This window comes from Daldinia caldariorum (assembly GCF_022478825.1).
Source record: "Daldinia caldariorum strain CBS 122874 unplaced genomic scaffold F4812scaffold_15, whole genome shotgun sequence".
NCBI classification, from domain to species: Eukaryota; Fungi; Ascomycota; class Sordariomycetes; order Xylariales; family Hypoxylaceae; genus Daldinia; species Daldinia caldariorum.
This window is the reverse complement of record NW_025953051.1, coordinates 518,347-537,152: the sequence shown is the minus strand read 5'-3', so window position 1 is coordinate 537,152 and position 18,806 is coordinate 518,347. Positions and strand designations below refer to the sequence as shown.

Below are 18,806 nucleotides of genomic sequence, written 5' to 3'. Positions count from 1 at the left end.
TACTAGGCTCTCATAGAAAGGGTGATACTGCACTGCCTAATTATCACAGACAATAGCGGCACTTACTGAGTCAAGCATCAACCCAAGCCTAAGAACATAATTTTCTGCCTATAGTGATTCCACCTCTTTTCCAGGATCAGATTCCCATCATATGGCCTCAGGTTTTGATGACTGTCTTGTAATTGCAAAGGCGCCATGAGGACTAGGAAGGAAGCTGCAAACTCACACTATACGCTATATTGACGTTCTCCTCGTTGGTAAAACCTTTCTTGATAGGGACTAAACTTTGATAGAGGGGTATATGAAAGTATTGATCAAGGGAAGGTATTGAACAATGCAATGGAGAATGAGAGGCAGCAAAGTGCAGGTTTCGCATCGGCGCAACCTTGAGACTAGCATAGCTGTTTTCTCGCCTTGACATGTGAGATACTGGTATAAAAGGAATCATGTATAGGTGTATATTATTCTATGTCTACCTCAGGTAAGATATGTACCTCCTAAGTTAATGTCTGGATGAAAGAGATATCGCTCAAATAGAAGTATTATCCGCGGGATACTTCAGTTCCAATAGAACCGCTACTAGGTAACAAACAAACATGGAACATACAGGGTATCCGTATATACAGGCATGAATGGAGCTTTCGTCAAACTTCAACCATTTATACCGACTAATCGGGGCGTCTCAATCGTACATCTCTAGGCCTTCGCGGACTGACGGGACAGGTAATAATGCTCGGCATCCATTTCTTCCTGGACCTGTTCCCAGAGACCCTTCCGCAGCGTGCCAGAAAGCCAATAGTTACCCGCAGCATCCTTCCCGACAATCGGGAACGAGTTGCGCGTCGGCATGCCGTTGACCAGACCATTGGGCTGGACGTACGACGGGCGCCCGATCTTATTAGTCCGCTTCGCCGGGTCCGCCCCCGGACGCACCACCGCGGCCGAAAAGTCCGTGTCGAAAAACTTGGCCTTGCTCCAGTTGGAGATCATCATCGGCACCATCGTCGGGTCCCCGTACAGCGCCGTCTTCCCCTTCTTGCCAGCCGCGATGTCGATCGCCGCGCGCGCCTCCACCTGCGCTCGCGTGCCCTGCTCGGCGATGGACCGGCGCACCGACGCCGCGACGTGGCCTAGGGGCCGCGCGAACAGGTCCCGCATGGATACGAACGCCCAGACGCCGGCGACCGCGTTGCCGACGTAGGCGTGGGTCTGCGGGAGGAGGTCCTTCGAGAGCACCGAGCGCATGCCGAAGGCGTTCATGATCGACACCGTTTTTTCCGTGTGCTGGAGGTGTTGGAGGGCGAGGCGCGTGACCCAGCCCGACAGCACGTCGCCTTCGCTGACGAACGGTTTCGCCTTCTCGTCCTCGATCTCATCCGTCTGGGAGGCGAGGTAGTCGAGTGCGCCCTTATGCAGGGACCGCACGTGCGCGGCCGGGACACAGAGCATTCGCGTGTCCTCGCCGCGCGACCAGAATAAGGTTGTCCAGATGTAGGTCACGGCGAAGATCAGGGCTTGGATCGGAGACAGGCGGCGGTGAGCCAGGACGTACGGTTCTTGCGGATCTTTCCCCAGCGGTTCCAGAGGGTCTTGTAACACGCCGAGGAGCGGTTTCACGTCGTCCTCCCGGCCCTCGAGCACGGCTATCCAAGCGTCTAGGAGCTCCTTTCGCCCCATCGCGTCGAGTAGGGTGTGCGGCCACGAGAGCGACACAATCGTCGCGTCGGTAAATGATACAATGTGTAAGCTCAGCTGCGGTGCGTCAGTGTACAAGTAGTCGCTAAGCCATCGAGGGGCATCCCATCGACGCAGCAAGGGCGCAAATTCCTCCGGGTCACTCAGCACGGTGGGTTTTGCGGTGGCTCTCGGAAGACGACACCCTGTCGGATGCCTGGAGATCTCGACATCATGTTCCACATGTGAGTATGTAAACGACGGCCTCTTCTCGCTGAAGGAATCCGGAATGTGATATTCGAGTTTATTATCAGCCTATAAATGTCCTTTTAGTTGTGCTATCCTACTTTAAATAGCAGAAGGTCTCCCAGATCGGGGATGACACGGTAAGGATATTGAGCATACGTTGAGTCTCAGTCTTGCGCCCAACTTACGCCAGTCATGCCGGCTCAGAAGCTTCTCCAGCGATAGGCGCAGCTTATCGAGATCCAACACGTCATCAAATTTCATCGTAAACTCGACAATGACATTTCTGGTGATCGGTGTATCGTCGAACCGGTGCAGCGGAACAACTGTATCTGAGGATATGGTAAGCGGCGACTTAATAGCCGGCTTGCTGGAAAGTGTGTTCCCCATGCCGTGCGAGTTGTCGTTACAGCACCAGGCTGTACTGCGCACCGAAGGTCTAGACGGAGGAATGTTTGATGGGTCTAGCTAGGTACAACTTCTAAGTTGAGGTCCCTACAACCCGGGTCGTCCATGGAATAATAAATGACGGGACAAGCTGGGCCATTATAGATAGTTTGCCGGAGCTCGAAAACTAAACCGACTCTCCGGGGCAATATCCGTGCATATCAACAGCTTAGCGACCAGCTCACTTCATACCCGAGATACAGGCCATTCGCCGACGATCTGTGTCCTGTTCGGACGTCGGGTCCACAGGAATATATATCATCGTCAATAGCAACGTAACATGTTTGTGTCTCGTGCTGCATGCACGGGAAAAATCGATAGGAGATTGGTCTTTCGAGATGCTCATTGGCTCAGTTGTTGACCTTCCCCTTTTTGTGCATCGATATCTTCGAAACACTTCCAATAGACGAATTTACCACGGGCAAGGGTCACGACAACAGATTGCGTAAGTGTTGCTTGGCAGACGTGACTACCAGGGCAATGCACATATTCGGTGTTCTCTACTTCGCGCAGTGCAACGCGTTATCTCAGGTCCCGGACTGTGATATGTACATACCTGAGACACGGGAAGAGTGGCTCGTACTATATAAGATAATTTGAATGACCAGCGCCTCGCCAACGGAACACCGGAGACGATCGGCTTTGATGCCAGAAGGAGAAAGCTGCCTCACGATGTTGCCCACGTCGAGTGGTAAATCCAAGTTTCTATCAATCAATCGCAAATGCTTAAAAGGCTCGACGGAAATATCCGTAAGAGTGTGTTGGGGGCTCCTAGCATCATACGAGGGTATAAATGCATGCGCAATGTATGTAACGCATAGTCCCTTGGTCTGGTAGGTGGGACAGGGATCCTCGCGGTATTTGAGTCGTGGCTTTAACGTTATCTCGTCGATCACTTTTATTAACTGAGGTGACAATTCATTAACACAGCATCACAATTTACCGGGTACGCAGATACGCGAAACATATTAATGTTGTGTTTTCGTACCCGGATTCAATCTCAGATGTTTCCCTAGTTCTTGTTCTCTTGACTTAGGTCTAGAGCTCTGATAGGTTTCTACATCGTCAGATGCCTCTTGTTGGATTTAAAACCTTAGTTGACGATTCTGAGATGTCAGAGTGGCACACTGTCGTGAGGCCCGATAGCTACGTCTGGAAATGTCATTTCACGGAGCCACCCCCCGAAATCCCCGGGCCTCATTAGCCGGAGCTGTAAAAGCGGGTTCCCGCGACGTTCGACATCGGCCGGCATGATTGCGTCAACCTCGTTAAGCATCTGACGACGGTGGGCATCTCTCATCATTCGACGATAAGAGAGATAGAACCAAGGAAGTTTGTCTGCGGTTGGACATGACCCAAGCAAACCTGTGCCAAGCTTCATTAAAATAAAACGATGATGTAGTTGTTTGCATTGCTTGGTCTTGTCCGAAGTACCTTGCGATTTCCATCTGAAGTAAAAAGCCAGTAATACGGAACTTGGCCTCCGGATGATTTAGTATCGTCTTCATTATCTTTCTTAGGTCATTGCTGACGATCCAACTAAGTTCGGTTGAAGTCTATACAAGACCGAAGTATGTTGATGGAAACGTGGAAACACCACAAACAAGTTTCGTACCGGTGGAATAGCTACCTAGGTAGGTATACTTTTCATATTTTAGTTTCTCACCCGTAAGACTTGTCTTAAACTTCCAAGCTGTGGCGTCCTTCGATAAACGGGACGAAGTGTCCCCAGTGTCGGCTTCTAACTTCTAAGCAATGTCTCACTTAGCAGCATTGGTCCCTGACTATCTCGGATCTAGATGGATATACTAGCGAGGTCGTACATCCTATATGAGATATGAAGCTGACAAGTTATATCTCAATTTGGAGCTAGATATCTTTTCATTCGCATTCCATTAATCTGTGCCGTCCTACACCCAACGGAGCTGTCCCCGGTTCTTCATGGTTGGAAAGTTAAGTAGTAAGCCGAACGCCTTATAAGGCGGTCTAGTCTACAATTTTTACTCCCTCCTTTTCTATATTTCTACAAATAGGGATATCTCACCATGCCAATCTCAGAGTCATTTCTCTCGTTAAGTCTATCAAACGTAATTGACGACTTCACTTTGTTAATAAATCTTTCGTGTTAGCCATGAAGTAAAGTTCTCAGCGCGGCAAGTAAGTTACTATGGCCACCCACATCCGCAGTTTTGCCTACATTGCTCTTATTACGTCTATTGCCATTGCTCGTATAGAATAACAATGAATACCTGATTGAAATAACTGATAATCCCAAAACTCGATATTATCTTGACATACTAGGGTGGGATGCTGGTTAGAGGTAAGTTAAGATAGGGTGTCAAGTACTTCGTATTGTCACAAATCGTAATTGTGAATTGCCCCTCTGAAAATGCCTATACACTCTGTCAAAACCGGTTCTGGCTTGTCTACTCGGTCGAACTCAATGGTAGATCCAAGTTATTTGCTGCATCGATATTTTTCTAGGCATTTGGATGGAATTACGACCGTGACGACATGTGTCAAGTAGCGACTCAAACTGAGTAGCGTCTCGGTCTGCTTCGGCTGGAATACGAGCACAAAAGCGGCGTGGCGAAGAAACCAAAGAGAACATTGATGCTGACATTTTAGAAGCAAGTATCGTCTGTTTTGGCGACGACCGGGATAAATGCCTCGGGTTATAATAGGCCATAACTTTGGTGTGCTTCGCCGCGGGGTCGTGTGACTATAATTCTCCAAGAGTTGGGACCAATTCTGATGCCTAGAACCACGAACTTATTCCGTTAGCTTAGGTACCTATGAATGCAATGATCTACTCTTTGGACTTAGGTTAGGTACCTATACGTCTAGGAGGTAGGTACGAGAACCTGTGCCATCTCCTGCGAAGTGTTATTTGTAGCGACAGCAACACCAAACATAAGTCAAGTAAATAAGGATCTAATGATACTCCGACTCCTCAATGCGTTGATGTAAATTCAGAAATTTGCCCAGAACGTGAGAGCTACGCCTGGTCGTTATTGTACGATATTCTACCTGCTTTAGACATTATAGCTAAGCAAGTACTATGGGGGGGGAGGGACGTATGTCCCGTATATCAATAAATAGTCTGGATATGTCAGAGTATGTATTTCCCTCCGATATACATCGGTAACGTTGAATGCCTAGATAATCAACGCATTTGGGCTATGAGTAGGCTCGTCGAAATGAGGAACGACAGCTGTTCTCTTGCAGACAGGATCGCAAGATTGGCCAATTAGGTCCAAACACGCGCGGAACACATCCTATGCGACAGGAATTCAGAGACGGCTCTTCGGCCGTCGCCTCGAAACATTGCATCGTTGTGAAAAGCCCCATCTACAGCTTTCCTTGTTACAGGTAGCTGGACGTCTAAACATCGGTCGTAAAGCATTTGACTCAGTTCTTTAGGAACCAGCTCGTCCTTAGCTGCTTCTAAAATAAATACTTCTGGAAGAGACTTGTTAGTTTCATACTTCCTTGATATGATTTCCAGGTTCTTCCAGCTATCAAGGTGGTTTCGCAGAAAAGGCCAGAGGTATCGATATGGTAACCACTTTTGCGGGTAGAGGACCTCTAACATGGCGCGGATCGAGGTAAATGGGGTTTCTAGGACCAAGGAATCCAAATGCACGTTTGCAGGCATTGCAGATTCGGCTGCGAGGTTCGTTGCTACACCCGCTCCAATGCTTTGGCCCCAGAGGACGACGTTTGCCGAGGGTCTCGACCCTTGGGCTTCTCCGCCGTAAGAATTACGATGCAGCTGAGAAATCCAGCTAAGGGCGGCGGCAGCATCCATATTGAGACCCTTTTCGGTAGGACGGCCTCTCGAAGTCCAATAGCCCCTATAGCTAAGACATGCAGTTGTGCATCGGATTTTTCGATCATCCCATTGTGACGAGCGTCTCTTTAGCATGCAGAGGACCGATGAAAGGTCGGGTAAGCGAGGGGGGATGGACGAGGCGTTCCCTATCGTCAATCGTGAGCTGATCTCGATCTCTACCCCACAGAAGCAGAAATGCAATGCAGACCCTGGAAATAGAGTATGTAAAATGCGACGCTTGGTTCCGTAGACGTCGCACCAGAACCAAGTTCCATATCCGTAATACACAGAGCAAGATCTGTCCCGTCAGCTGCGCGGATCCTTTCTTCCCGCCACTTAATGCCGGCACACCGGCTGGCGTGATCTTCGATCTTCTCCCAACGCGCATTGGGTGGCAGGCCTGGCATGTATATGATCTTATTCTGAAAGGTGACCAACATCAAACACTTCCAGGTCCACAATGCGACGAATAAGCCGCTGAACACTACAGGAGCGAGCACCAGACCTTCGACGTGGTACATTCTCCTGCATGTAAGTGCGTTGTTGATGCGGGGTGTCGTGGAATACCGTGATGGGAGAATGGCCGACTTTGGGATACCTCGAATGGAGAACCGGGAAAGACGATGAATAATGAAGGGTACGAAGGGCATCGTGATTGGGGGCTCGCGATCAATGGTTGAATGGGGGTTTCTTATTATTCTCCTTCTTTATGCGGGGTGAAGAGACGCGCGAAATATGCGAGTGGACGGTTGTTTACGACGATGCATGTCTCGACATTAAAAATGGTGTGGTTTGAGCTGCAGGAGAACAAAAAGAGGGAATAATTCTCGATCGTTGAATTGCTATACGTCCTTTTTCGAAATATGGGATTTTGGGTTGGGATATGGAGGAAAAGTTGGAGAATTTCGACTCCTCGATTTATTAATTTTTTTTTTCTTGGGAATGACGATGTTTACAGGTAAATAGATGGGAGGATGGATGTCATCACTTTTTCCATAAAAAAAGGCTTGTGCCCCGCCTATTATTTCCCAATGGCTTCCCAATTGCTTCCCAATTGCTTTCCAGAGCCCTTTTACATCTTCCAACCAATTGAACCAGCTACTCAAGGTGCATGTAGGTACCTTAACTTAATCTACCTCCTACGTGCTAAATATACGGTAGCGCAAGCATTCAGGTAAGTACTTATAGGTACCTAATAAGGCACTATTAATTCCCATTACCTACACCCAGCCCAACCAAAGCAACAATTCCCTCGTCCCAGCGTCCCTTAACAACCCAAGCATCGTCGTCATCAAGGGACCCTGCAGTCTAGGTACAGTGCTTGCACGTGGTACATGCCGATATGGACCGTACCTAATGGGCCGTAATGGGGAACAATACCCCCCGCTCCCGGCAATGGGCAGCATAAGCTAACTAAACTTAAAAATCTAGAACACTATTGGACCGATTCTTCTATTACCGGTGGATCGATACAACGATACAACGATACAACGGTACAAACATCCCTTCACAAAAAACACAAAAACCACGCTAGCGCAAGTACCTAAACTCTACATGCGAATTTCCGCCATCATGTCTCCAAACATTCTACAACTTTCTTCCTTCCTAGCGTGCCCATCTCCGAGTCCGCGATTTTTTATTTTTCGTCCTTCCTCGCAAGTCACTACCAAATCCTACAAGATGCCTGGTCAATTAAACGGCGATGCGAGTCACGAACCGCCCACCCAACACCATATCGAAGTGATTGAAGACGAGACCCGTTCGGAGCGGGGAGACGGCCAACCCAGTCCCGGTTTAAGGGACAGCAAAGGCTGGGACGGTAAACTACGGGTCGACCGAAACACCCTGTTTAAGAACCCCGAAGCTCTCTCGGATCCCGAATATTCAGATGATGAAAATGTGCTTCCGGGGCAAGAGATAGGTGCAGATGAAGGTAAGTTTGTTTAAACCTCCCCCTCCCCCCTCCCCCTTGCCCCTAAGTCTTTTGTCGGCACGTTGGTTTGATGTCATTCTTTCACTAACTAACCTCTTGGTGTAGACCTCCTAGATGACGAAGACCCCGATACGGATGATATCAGTCTTTCACATTCGCGCATCTCTTCTATCTCTGCTCTTCGCTTGGAACGGTTTAAGAAAGTCGTACGACTATGTCTACGCCAAAACCTCGTCCAGCACATCGAGGGGTTGTCCGAATTAGGCCCCACTTTAGAGGAACTTGACCTATACGACAACCTCATTTCACACGTCAGGGGCTTGGATGACTTGACTAAGCTCACAACCCTAGACCTCAGCTTCAACAAGATCAAACATATCAAACATATCGAACACCTAACCGAGCTCACCGACCTTTTCTTCGTATCCAACAAGATTAGTACCATTGACGGATTGTCGACTTTAACAAAACTCCGTCAGCTTGAGTTGGGTTCGAATAGGATAAGGGAGATCAAGAATCTTGATGCCTTGAAGAACCTGGAGGAGCTCTGGCTAGCGAAGAACAAAATCACCGAGCTCAAAGGCTTAGCTGGCTTGCCCAAATTAAGACTGCTAAGCATCCAATCGAATAGAATCAAAGACCTTTCTCCTCTTCGCGAAGTCCCCCAGCTGGAAGAGTTATATATATCCCATAATGCCCTCGAAAGCCTCGACGGTTTAGATGGAAATCCCAATCTGACCATCATCGACATCTCAAATAACGCAATCACGAGCCTAAAAGGCCTTGGTAATCTGAAGAACATTGAAGAAGTATGGGCAAGCTATAACCAGCTCTCTGATTTCGCAGATGTTGAGCGGGAGTTGGCCGACAAGGAGAATTTAACAACGGTGTATTTCGAGGGAAATCCTTTGCAGCTGAAACAGCCTGCTTTGTACCGGAATAAGGTGCGGCTGGCGCTACCGCAAGTCCAGCAGATTGATGCCAGTAAGTCACCCACCGTACCGTTAAATAAACTATTCAAGACTAACTCTGGGATGAATAGCCTTTGTGAAGACGGTCTAGTTGCAAGTCAACTTCCGTGCAGCAGATTTTTTTCAAAAAAAATATATGGTTTTTCGTATTGCATAGCATGGCGTTCAGGAGGGTTCCACCACGATGGGTTGCTTTGGGATGGAGCGAAAATTAGCTTTCCTTCAATTATCTGATCAAGTCTCTTTAGGATCAATTTAGGATGGGTTGCACGTTTAGGAGCAGGCAGACTTGATGTTTTCAAGTTGCAATTGTTTGAATCAACAAAACTGGACAAACAGTGCTCGGCACTGTGTATTCATGTCAAATATGACTGTAGTCACACGCAAATGGGGATTACAAGTCGCACAACGTATTCGTTCCCTATAGTATTGATATCACACTACAGATCAGAAAGGTCTAGTCTACTTTGAGACCGTTCTAGCTAAATAACTCCCATGACCATAACAGACTTTATACCAGTAACAACAATCGTCAACGCAATCGCCGAATATCATCTATCAGCCTGCTTAAATATGGTTACGTCGGGCAGCTCAAACCCAGAATGCAACACAACCCGCTAACCAGTCCCCCGGTACATAGGTATTTAACCAAAAATCCACATCTTATCCGTGGAGAAGTACTAAACAAATATGGAAGTTAGTGTATGGCTGGCAAAATCAGGAAATCGAAAATGTCTAAAAGACATAATGAAGGGGTGAATAAAATTCATCAATCGCTTACATTTGAAGGCTGGTTGAAACGGATACCCGCATCTTTAGACGTGATGCTGTCGATATCAGCCTGCTCAAGATCGAATCCGGTGCAATCCAAATTTTGGGCCATGATCTCAGGGCGAACTGTCTTGGGAATGACGGCAAGGCCACGCTGAGTAGCCCATCGGAGCAGGATTTGCGAGGGCTCCTTGTCGTACTTCTCGGACAAGGCGGTGATCAGGTCGTCCTTCATTAAGGGAACAAGAGCCTGAGCGTGCTTGAACCCGAACTCGAGGAAAGAAGCAGGGCCAAAGGAGGAGTAGGCTGTAACAGCTATACCCTCAGCCTTGCAAAGGTTCAGAAGCTCTTGTTGCACCAAGTACGGGTGGTGTTCGATCTGAAGCGCAGCTGGAGGAATGGTTGCGTATCGTAACATGTCGTAAATGAGCTGTGCCTGGAAGTTTGACACACCGATCGATCTGGTCAACCCCTTTCTCACCAGACCCTCCATGGAAGCCCACGTTACGTGCGTCGGGGTGTTGGAGCGGACGATTGTGGACTCGCCGTCGTAGTGCCATCCCGGAGGATACCGCACGGCCGGGTCGACGTACTTGAGAGCACCGGGGAAGTGGATCAGGTATAAATCGAAGTACTCAAGACCCCAGTCGGCTAGGGAGCGCCTGCAGGCGGGCTCTACCTTGTCCCCATCCTCGAAGACAGGCCATAGCTTAGATGTGATGAAGAGATCCTCCCTTTTCACAATTCCTTCCTTAATTGCACGTGCTATACCTTCGCCACATTCTTTCTCGTTTCCATAATCTAAGGTCGCAGAAGCAAGCACGTTAGCAACCCATAGTAAAATTCCCAGCAAGCTTTATTGGATTAGGTAGGAGGTAGCCAAACATACAACCGCTTCCCCTATAAATTAGCACATGGGATGCAGGCAAGGGGTACCCCTGACTGAAAGATGCTGGGCAGCGGGGTAATAGTACCCGAGGAGGGGCTCTTATTACTTTCAAGAGCTCTTTGCGTGCCAACCTCGCGATGATTAGGAAAAGGTTAATGGATTAGACGTACCGCATGCACCATCAAATAACCGGTAGCCAGTCTTGATAGCATTGTAAACAGTATCGGCGGCAGTAGAGTTGTCAACCTTCCACAGACCGAAGCCCACCTGAGGCATCTCATAACCGCTGTTCAGCTTGATAGTTGGAGCCATTGTCGTCGACTTTATACTAAAGGAACGGCAAGCACTTGTCGTCCGGTAACAGTTCGATATCACGGGGGTCTTTAGGGGCGAAGCGAAGCGATAGGAGAGTAGAAGAGAACTACGAGGAGAAAGAATCGTAATAGCAGATCGCATGATTTTCACAGGATGCCGTTGACGGGAGCAAGTCTTTTATACACTTTTCAGTTCCCACCGCGAGAGTAAATAATAGGTAACTACCCTGTTAACTAACTACCTCGCTATATAGCGTGTCTTACCACCCGCATTCACATTCATTATGTGGGGATATGCGCTTGTTAAAAAACACGCTCGCCAAAGGAGGTACACAATGGTCTGACCGTATCTCGCCGAACAAACCCTATACATGACAATACTATCGTGGGCTTATGACTTAACTGATTGGTGTGGATAATAGCCTCCTCACGATGGGACAAACTCTGTCCTCCGCAGGAAGAAGATGGGGGGACATTAGAGGACCGCTCATTTGCTCGTTTAAACTTAGGAGATTGTGGCCAGAGTTTGACGGCCGCTGATGATCCAATACGTTGCTCTGAGGGGGTGCAAAGCCAGACGAAGGGAGAGGGGGGGGTTAATGCGGGTATAAGTCCCAGCTACCTAGCATAGTAGAAAAAAGCTCGCTAGGAACAAGACCGACGAGATGCAGTTCGACGCTATCTCGCAAAAGCCCCCCAACTTACCTCGTAGAATCATGATATAGCTTTGAAGCGCAACTCTGTGATTCGCTTGGGAGAATGATTTTGCCGAGACCCGACTTTGTTTTGCCTTACCCGTCTTCGATTCGTCGATTGGAATATCCTCATTCCTGTGTAATTTAGCCTGAATATCACAGCGTGGATACTAAGGGGGGGAGGGACTGGTCCACTACGGCTAATTCCCTAATATTATCTCTTCAAATCTCTTCTCACCTCCCATTATGACCTCGTCTCAACTTTAACCTGGTGGTTGACTTACTACCTACCTACATGTACTTAACTACGTCGCATTCATCCCACTCTTTTTTTTTTTTTTTTGGAAAGAGAGGATCTCCTCTCTTTTTGCCCTTCAATTTCCCACACCATACCTGAGATAAGCAATGAGTGCCATGGGTTCGATGTAACAAGAATCGAACATTTATTTATTCAAACCAATCGGGGAGCAGTCGTTTTGGAATCGTTGCCCTTGTAGATCGGCCTTGGCGATCTCGTATATGACATGCAGATCTTTAACTCTGCGGCTCCCAACGCGCACAGATACTATGTATGTACCTACTTTCGCAGACATTATCCCAAGCAATCAATGCCTAGCATAGATGCACACATATCAGGTATCTATTAAGGACTTGACTAAGATTATGTACTCCGATCTTTGTCAATAACAGTAACTTGGCTGAAAAGTTCAGCACAAACCGTTTTAAGTGCGGGCAGTTTTTACGTGGTAAGGGGGCCCATTCACCTGTTCACGTTGCCCTCATTCTAATTAATTATAATTGTAGTTATGCTATAATCAGACTACCTTAGGTAAGGTTAGGTAGGTAGGTAGGTAGCTTTGGAAGCTTTGGAGATCACTTTGATATTCTCATCAATCATAATGAAGAGATATTCCTATATCCCCTTATTATTGTCTAACTTTACAATTCTTAGCTCATCTTAAACGTCGATTGTTATCAAGTATTCTTTTTCTGGGTATTTATTTCAAGTAGCTTTGATTGTTGAAAGGCATTTTTCCGAAAACGATATCTAAGGTTCTTTATCAGGCTTACCTTCGCATAATATTCCAATTGTTTCTTTCTAGGTCTCGTTAGTTCTTTGTTCGAGAAGAGTAAAGTCCTTCTTCGCCTCGCATACCATCTTTGATGTTCTGCGACCAAATTATTTCAAAACTTTGTATAACTAACGACGCCATAATCGTCCACCAATATATGGCAAATACAGAGAGACCCATACATAGGTAGAGACGCGCGCGGTAAAATACCGATATCTAGCAACAATGAGTAACTCGAGTCGTCCCCAAAACCCGCCATATGGCAGTAATCAGCTTCTGAGTAAGACGGTATGGAGAATAGAAGGCAGAGGATAGAGGCTAATTCTGACATTTACTTTAGGGCGACTTCACAGAATCCATGCAGTAAAAAGTCGATCGGGTAACAACGAAGGCTTTCAACGCGCCCGTAAATCGCTCAAACAACTCAGGGGGAACTTCGAGAGGTACTACCCCGGACAATTCACGTACCAAAGGACACTCGGCTACGGGGGCTTTGGTCTTGCTACATTAGTACGTAACTTGAAAGAAAGAAAACGGTTAACAATCCTTACCCCTTTTCTCCCTGCGCTTGGTAACTATATTGAAATTAAATAAGCTTAGCCGTTGATGGAAGCTTTTAAATTGGATCTAATCTCCCTTTCCTATTCCTATTTTCCTTCAAGGAGCATATATATATAAAGGTTACAAGGGGTAGACAAGAGTATCATATGACTGACGATCAATAATACAGTGGAAAGTGAAGACTCAACGGGGCCGAATCCTTGATGTTGCTGTCAAGTCGAGTCTCGGCAGTAATAGCAGACATAACGACGATGAACTAAGAAACGAGATCAACATTCAGGGTGTAGGTAATCGTTACCCTTTGGTCGGCTTAATTAGTAACTTTGAATAGGAAATACTCAAAGGCGCGGAACATATCGTCCAACTCGAAGATGTTGAAGAAAATCTTCTTGATGATTACAAGCTATACAATAATTTTGATGCAGATGTACCGGTCATGATAATGGAAGTCTTAGAGAAATCCACTCTTTCAGAGCTTATAGACAGGATCAACAAAGGAAGGCTTGAGAATAGGCGAATACTTAGAGATGCCAGAAGAGCCGGGGTAGAAGCCGACAGGAGCGAGCTGCAACTTGGATATATTCCAAACCGGATACTATGGAGATTATTCTTGTGCTGTAAGCCTAAGTATCAACTTGACAATTAACTGAACGATTACTTAAAGTAAGTATCTAGTGGTGAGAGGCATTGTTGGTATGGCGTACGGGCCTCCTCCCTTTGGTCCCAACTACCAAACAGGAGATAAATATCGCGAGACTATACAAGATCGGCCCCCGAAGCATCTACTTCACATGGATCTCGACATATATAATGGTTAGAAGCCTTAGAATTACATTTCCTTAAATCGGTATAGCTAGGTACCTAATTATTGCAAACAGTCCTTTTAGGCGACATCCGATTCAACCAACATGACGACGAGCACTCCTTCTCCCCTACAATAAAGGTCAGTACTCAATCAAACACTTATACTATTTTCTATTGTAAACTGACATTATCTGTAGATAGCCGACTTTGGAATTGCCATAGAATTGCATCCTTATTTACCAGCTGCACAGTACGGGGGTCCTTTTTAGCAACTTCTCCCCTTCCTGTGTGCCCTGATTATGAAGAACAGCGTTCTAATTCTAACCCGTGCTCTAGGAAAGCACAACTTGTACGGAAGGGGAAAAGGAATTTCTTTGCGCCAGTAAGTTATTCAACCTTGGTTAGAACTAGATAGATGGAAGCTTATATTAAAACAAGGAACAAAGAGACCTCGTGAGGTCCTCGATTGATCCTGAAGCCATAGGAATGCCGATCAATGTATGGGCTGTAGGTCTAGTACGTATACTTCTCTCCACAACGAATAGGTTCAGTAATAACTTAGAATTATCGCATAGGTAATGTTGAACCTTTTGACTTTAGCTCAGCCGGAAAATCACTCCTGGAATGCCAGAGTAAGAACATATCCCGCCCCAACCCACCGGGACCCCAATTATCGACTGAGATTTGTTACCTGGGGCTGGTTCCTCATCGACGACGAGGAGCATCATCCAAGCCCATTCATTAGCGCATTCGACCCGGAACTTCGCTTGCTGATAGCACGCTGCTTGGAGACGTATGGTCCGAGACGTCCAACGCTGGAGGAACTTCTCGTGGTAATACTGAGAAACATCAGACTCGGATGCCAAGCATAATGCACTAGCAGAGGCTAAAATTGCCCCCGAAGAAGGTGAATATAGACAACGCCTTATAGCTGAGGAACAGAGGCTAGCCGAAGCCGAAGCCGCGAGCTTTTCGTCCCGGTCTGGTGCTTCTGCTCAACGCGGGGTTTCTGATACATATTCTGCTACTCCCATAAAACCGGGCCTCGTGACCGCGGACGAGTGGGTAATGCAGCTCGGTACTGGAACAAATCTGACTATTCGGCCTAAGCGACAAACCAACGACCGACCCACGAGACGCTTTGCTACCCCGGGCAAGATAGATCTACAGAACGTCCCCCTAATATCTCTTCCTTCTACCGACCCATGGGAAACGGTGAAAAAAGTTCCCATGCCACCAGGATACGACCCCACCCATCCAGTGAACCTAAACTGGCCTCTGGAACCGCCGACCCCGGGATTCCAAGGCATCCCTTCCCCTGTTTTCGAGCCTCTACAGCCGCAGCCTCCGCGGAACTCGGCTACAAGGCATATTTCGCGCAACGAGTACCGGCCGCTAACGGAGTTCCAGGCGGCGCCGGAGCTCGAGGACGCGGATCTGATCACCAAATTCTACGACGACCACATACGCAACCCGCCTCGGAAGGTCGACCCGTACGAGAAGCTGTGGCTAGCGGACAGCCAGCAGCAGCAGCAGTCCAGCGAGCAGGACAACAACCTACGGATGTTTGGCCCCAGTAGGCGAGGGACCATGGTCCGGGTGTCGAGCCGGAGTCGTAGCCCTCGTCAGGTTCCTGTTGCTCCTATACGTCAGCGATCTTCACACCAGCGCTCTGGGGCGCCATCGCCCCCGTCAAGAAGAAGGTTTGCTCCTCGGGATAGGAGCCGCTCGGGGCCCGAGTACGTGGGCTAGTCCGCGGGAAGGGGGAGGGTTTGCACCGTTGTACAATACACAATACACTTTGTCAATCGTTGTCTTTCTGTTTACTCTAATTAATAATATTCATGTATCTATCTACATATCATTCGATTAGACGTGGCGTTAAGGGAAAATGTATGAATAAATTTGGAGTCTTTCATACGAGAATTACCTTGATGTCGTATGTCACGGAGAGACTGAATGCGAACTTTTTTTTTATAAAAAAAAAAAAGAACCCAATGTGAATACGAGTCAATAAAGCGCTATAAACATGTTAGCAATACGTTAGGTAGGTATGTAACCGATAAGGGAGCATAAACCCGGGGTATATATTTCTACTCCAATCGTAACTATTCTCCGAAATCTTCTTTTCCGTGACAGGCTCGTTTCCAAATAGATATCCGTCCAATACCACCAGGAGTAGCAGCAAGACGTATTTATATCAGCACCTACTTTCTATACCCCCTGTGCCTTTCCCTCTCCTTCCCTTTCTCCTTTCCCTTCGGATACTCCTCCTCGTGATCATCATCATCATGATCATTTCTCTTCTCCGTAACTACTAACCACAACGTCCCAGCGCCCAACTCCAGCGTCAAAGGCGTCCGTATCTCGAGGTCCGCGATATACCGCGCCGCCAGAGCCGCGAGCTGGGCGGGCGCGCTGGAGTCGCGCGCCCGCCGCGCCGTCCGCAGCACCTCGTCGGCGGACAGGCCGCCGAGGACGTCGCGGGCGAGCTCCGCCGTGTCCAGCAGCAGGGAGTGCAGCCCGCGGCGGTGCAGCCACTTGACGTTGGCGGCGGCGGCGTACGCGCGGGCGCGCTCCTTGGGCGTCTTCGGCTCCCTGCCGACGGCGTCGAGGGCCGCGAACGGCAGGGAGACGGCGGCGCCGGCGGCGCGTAGCGCGGTGGCCACCGGGATGCCGATGGTGGCGCCCACGACGCGGACCGCCGCCCCCACGACGTTGCCGGACTTGGCGGACTCCTTGATGTCGCGGCCCGAGTGCTTGATGTGCTCCATCGTCTCCTTGCCGAAGCGCCGGGGAACGTCGCCCACGTGCTGCGCCATGTCCCCGGCGTGGCTGATGGCCTTCTGGGACACGGTTGCCGTCAGGAACCCGGTTAGCGTGCGGAGGAAGCCGAGCCAGGCGTCTCGCGGGATTCCGTGGCGGAGAACTAAGGGCGCGAAGGCTTCTAGAAAAGGAGAGGTGGCGGTTGGGTTGAGTTGGGGGATTGCGATGGGACGATGATCGTTGGTGATGGTGGAGGTTGGCGAAAGTGTGTATGATGATAGTTGTTCGCTATCGGAAGGGAAGTTGAAAGGGGATTTAGCTGTCGGTATTGTTGCTGGCACCGATGCTGGCAACTCTGCCGGCATTGCTCCTGGTAACTCCGCTGGCATCTCTGCCGGTAATTCTGCCGGAGTCGACATGGGAATGAATTCTGGATTATATATTATATCTAAAATGCTGAATTGTTTTTTAGATTAATTATAAATTCCTTTCTAGATAGTATATGAGTACCTTCTAAGGGGACTTTTCCTATGAGAAAGATATCAGCACCAAAGGTATTAAAAACAAATTCCTGACATAGAACGAAACTACAGTATTAAAAGTCCATGATTTCCGCCATGCTGCTGTGCCGCTCAAGAGGTGGGGGTTAGCTACGCGTCGGGAGACGTCTAAAAGCTCAGCTGGTAGGGGATTAAAAATAAATAACGAGAACGAGAACGAAAACAGTGGAGATATATTTGTTGAGTAAAAATAGTTTAATTGGGTATGAAATAGTGTCTAAACAACGAGTTTGGATGCTTAACCGATACAGCTAAGCCGCCACGCGACGATAGGGCTGAGCGATCATCTTGTCTTGAAGTATGTGAATCCGCCGTAGGCCAACGCATCATCATGACTTTCCAATGACTTTTCAACAAACAAGTGTCATATTATCATATCATACCATATATCTTCGTGTAGCCTCATTGTTATAAAGCCCTTGATCCCGTCAATTTATACCATTCTCAAAGAAATGCCCTCAGCAGACCCCCTGTCCTAAGAGGATAATACAAATTAGGAGGTGGTTTAGTCAAGACGTTATTGAACTAATCAATGTTAACCGCAACTCTAAGGCTATGCACCTCCATGAGTATTTATACCTGTAAACAATTCAAGTTTTTATTTTTGTATTAAGGGAAGTTCCCACACATTTACTAGTCATCGGCAAGCCGAGTTTAACCAAGACTACTAGACGTTAAAGAATATCAACATGTGGCTTGCCAACACTATCCGTCATCAGACTCAAACACGTGAGAGCTGATTGGAGGCTTCCCGGCAATTCCGTAAGGTAGTACGGCTGTGTGGCATTCAGATGAAGTGCAACCGACGATCATTGCAAAGGCGCGTCATGTAATGGGATAAGGTAGTCTCCCGCCCTATCCAACCCAAGGCCCCCTTTGGTCAGTTTTATAGCTTCGGCTGTTCTTGTTTCATGTCTTTAGGGGGTGTCGTACATAGCACGTTATCATTGATGTGACCCGGCTTTACTATCTCTTTACCCCTGGGAACCTGGGGTAACGTTCATATGGACTTTCTATAATAGGCAGCTCAGAGCCGCCTCGATCCACTCGACCCCGGACTTTCTTAATTACCATACCCTCTATACGCTACCTACCATATAGTTACACAACATAACAATGCCGATCATAGAGGGGTATTACATATAGAACGGGGGGGGGGGGGGGGGGGGGAAAAAAATGCGATTAACGATTTAAAGTTAGCAATAAGGGGGGTTTTTTTGGGTGATTTTGACAGTTGCGGATATGGGGTAAGCGACATGTGCCGGTT

The 18,806-nt window shown here is 47.9% G+C and overlaps 6 protein-coding genes across 6 annotated transcripts; 2 read left to right on the top strand and 4 right to left on the bottom strand.

The window, feature by feature from the left end:
- Window positions 1-572: 572 nt before the first annotated feature.
- F4812DRAFT_122242 (uncharacterized protein) lies at window positions 573-2,429 on the bottom strand. Its single transcript, XM_047929472.1, has 2 exons — window positions 2,080-2,429; window positions 573-1,989 (listed from the first exon to the last, which is right to left on the bottom strand). The coding sequence occupies exons 1-2, from the start codon at window positions 2,308-2,310 to the stop codon at window positions 697-699; spliced, it is 1,524 nt and encodes a 507-aa protein (XP_047787743.1). The 5' UTR covers window positions 2,311-2,429; the 3' UTR covers window positions 573-696.
- A 3,188-nt stretch (window positions 2,430-5,617) lies between these two features.
- F4812DRAFT_452384 (Alpha/Beta hydrolase protein) lies at window positions 5,618-6,723 on the bottom strand (the record flags this gene model as incomplete). Its single annotated transcript, XM_047936340.1, has 2 exons — window positions 5,618-6,348; window positions 6,411-6,723. The coding sequence occupies 2 exons, from the start codon at window positions 6,721-6,723 to the stop codon at window positions 5,618-5,620; spliced, it is 1,044 nt and encodes a 347-aa protein (XP_047787742.1).
- Window positions 6,724-7,882: 1,159 nt separating this feature from the next.
- On the top strand, window positions 7,883-9,197 carry F4812DRAFT_452383 (protein phosphatases PP1 regulatory subunit sds22; the record flags this gene model as incomplete). Its single annotated transcript, XM_047936339.1, has 3 exons — window positions 7,883-8,135; window positions 8,241-9,119; window positions 9,178-9,197. 3 exons carry the CDS (start codon window positions 7,883-7,885, stop codon window positions 9,195-9,197), a joined length of 1,152 nt encoding a protein of 383 aa, XP_047787741.1.
- A 304-nt stretch (window positions 9,198-9,501) lies between these two features.
- F4812DRAFT_438690 (Aldo/keto reductase) lies at window positions 9,502-11,949 on the bottom strand. Its single transcript, XM_047935021.1, has 3 exons — window positions 10,937-11,949; window positions 9,888-10,678; window positions 9,502-9,786 (listed from the first exon to the last, which is right to left on the bottom strand). The coding sequence occupies exons 1-3, from the start codon at window positions 11,220-11,222 to the stop codon at window positions 9,751-9,753; spliced, it is 1,113 nt and encodes a 370-aa protein (XP_047787740.1). The 5' UTR covers window positions 11,223-11,949; the 3' UTR covers window positions 9,502-9,750.
- A 1,124-nt stretch (window positions 11,950-13,073) lies between these two features.
- Window positions 13,074-15,965, top strand: F4812DRAFT_461735 (kinase-like domain-containing protein; the record flags this gene model as incomplete). Its single annotated transcript, XM_047937917.1, has 11 exons — window positions 13,074-13,128; window positions 13,189-13,358; window positions 13,579-13,692; window positions 13,741-14,026; window positions 14,085-14,222; window positions 14,288-14,352; window positions 14,411-14,463; window positions 14,550-14,595; window positions 14,652-14,729; window positions 14,789-15,011; window positions 15,067-15,965. The coding sequence occupies 11 exons, from the start codon at window positions 13,074-13,076 to the stop codon at window positions 15,963-15,965; spliced, it is 2,127 nt and encodes a 708-aa protein (XP_047787739.1).
- A 243-nt stretch (window positions 15,966-16,208) lies between these two features.
- Window positions 16,209-17,685, bottom strand: F4812DRAFT_466376 (uncharacterized protein). Its single transcript, XM_047938539.1, has one exon. The coding sequence runs from the start codon at window positions 17,396-17,398 to the stop codon at window positions 16,421-16,423; it is 978 nt and encodes a 325-aa protein (XP_047787738.1). The 5' UTR covers window positions 17,399-17,685; the 3' UTR covers window positions 16,209-16,420.
- Between the last annotated feature and the right edge of the window lie 1,121 nt (window positions 17,686-18,806).

What these genes read in the sequence shown, in the direction of transcription:
- F4812DRAFT_438690 (XM_047935021.1), bottom strand. Translation starts at nt 11,222, where the DNA reads ATGCGATCTGCTATTACGATTCTTTCTCCTCGTAGTTCTCTTCTACTC. An exon ending in GTTATTTGATGGTGCATGCG is followed by an intron (nt 10,679 to 10,936) that starts GTACGTCTAATC and finishes CTGCGACCTTAG; the next exon opens with ATTATGGAAACGAGAAAGAA. An exon ending in GTTTCAACCAGCCTTCAAAT is followed by an intron (nt 9,787 to 9,887) that starts GTAAGCGATTGA and finishes ATATTTGTTTAG; the next exon opens with TACTTCTCCACGGATAAGAT.
- F4812DRAFT_466376 (XM_047938539.1), bottom strand. Translation starts at nt 17,398, where the DNA reads ATGTCGACTCCGGCAGAATTACCGGCAGAGATGCCAGCGGAGTTACCA.
- F4812DRAFT_122242 (XM_047929472.1), bottom strand. Translation starts at nt 2,310, where the DNA reads ATGGGGAACACACTTTCCAGCAAGCCGGCTATTAAGTCGCCGCTTACC. An exon ending in GCGCAAGACTGAGACTCAAC is followed by an intron (nt 1,990 to 2,079) that starts GTATGCTCAATA and finishes GGACATTTATAG; the next exon opens with GCTGATAATAAACTCGAATA.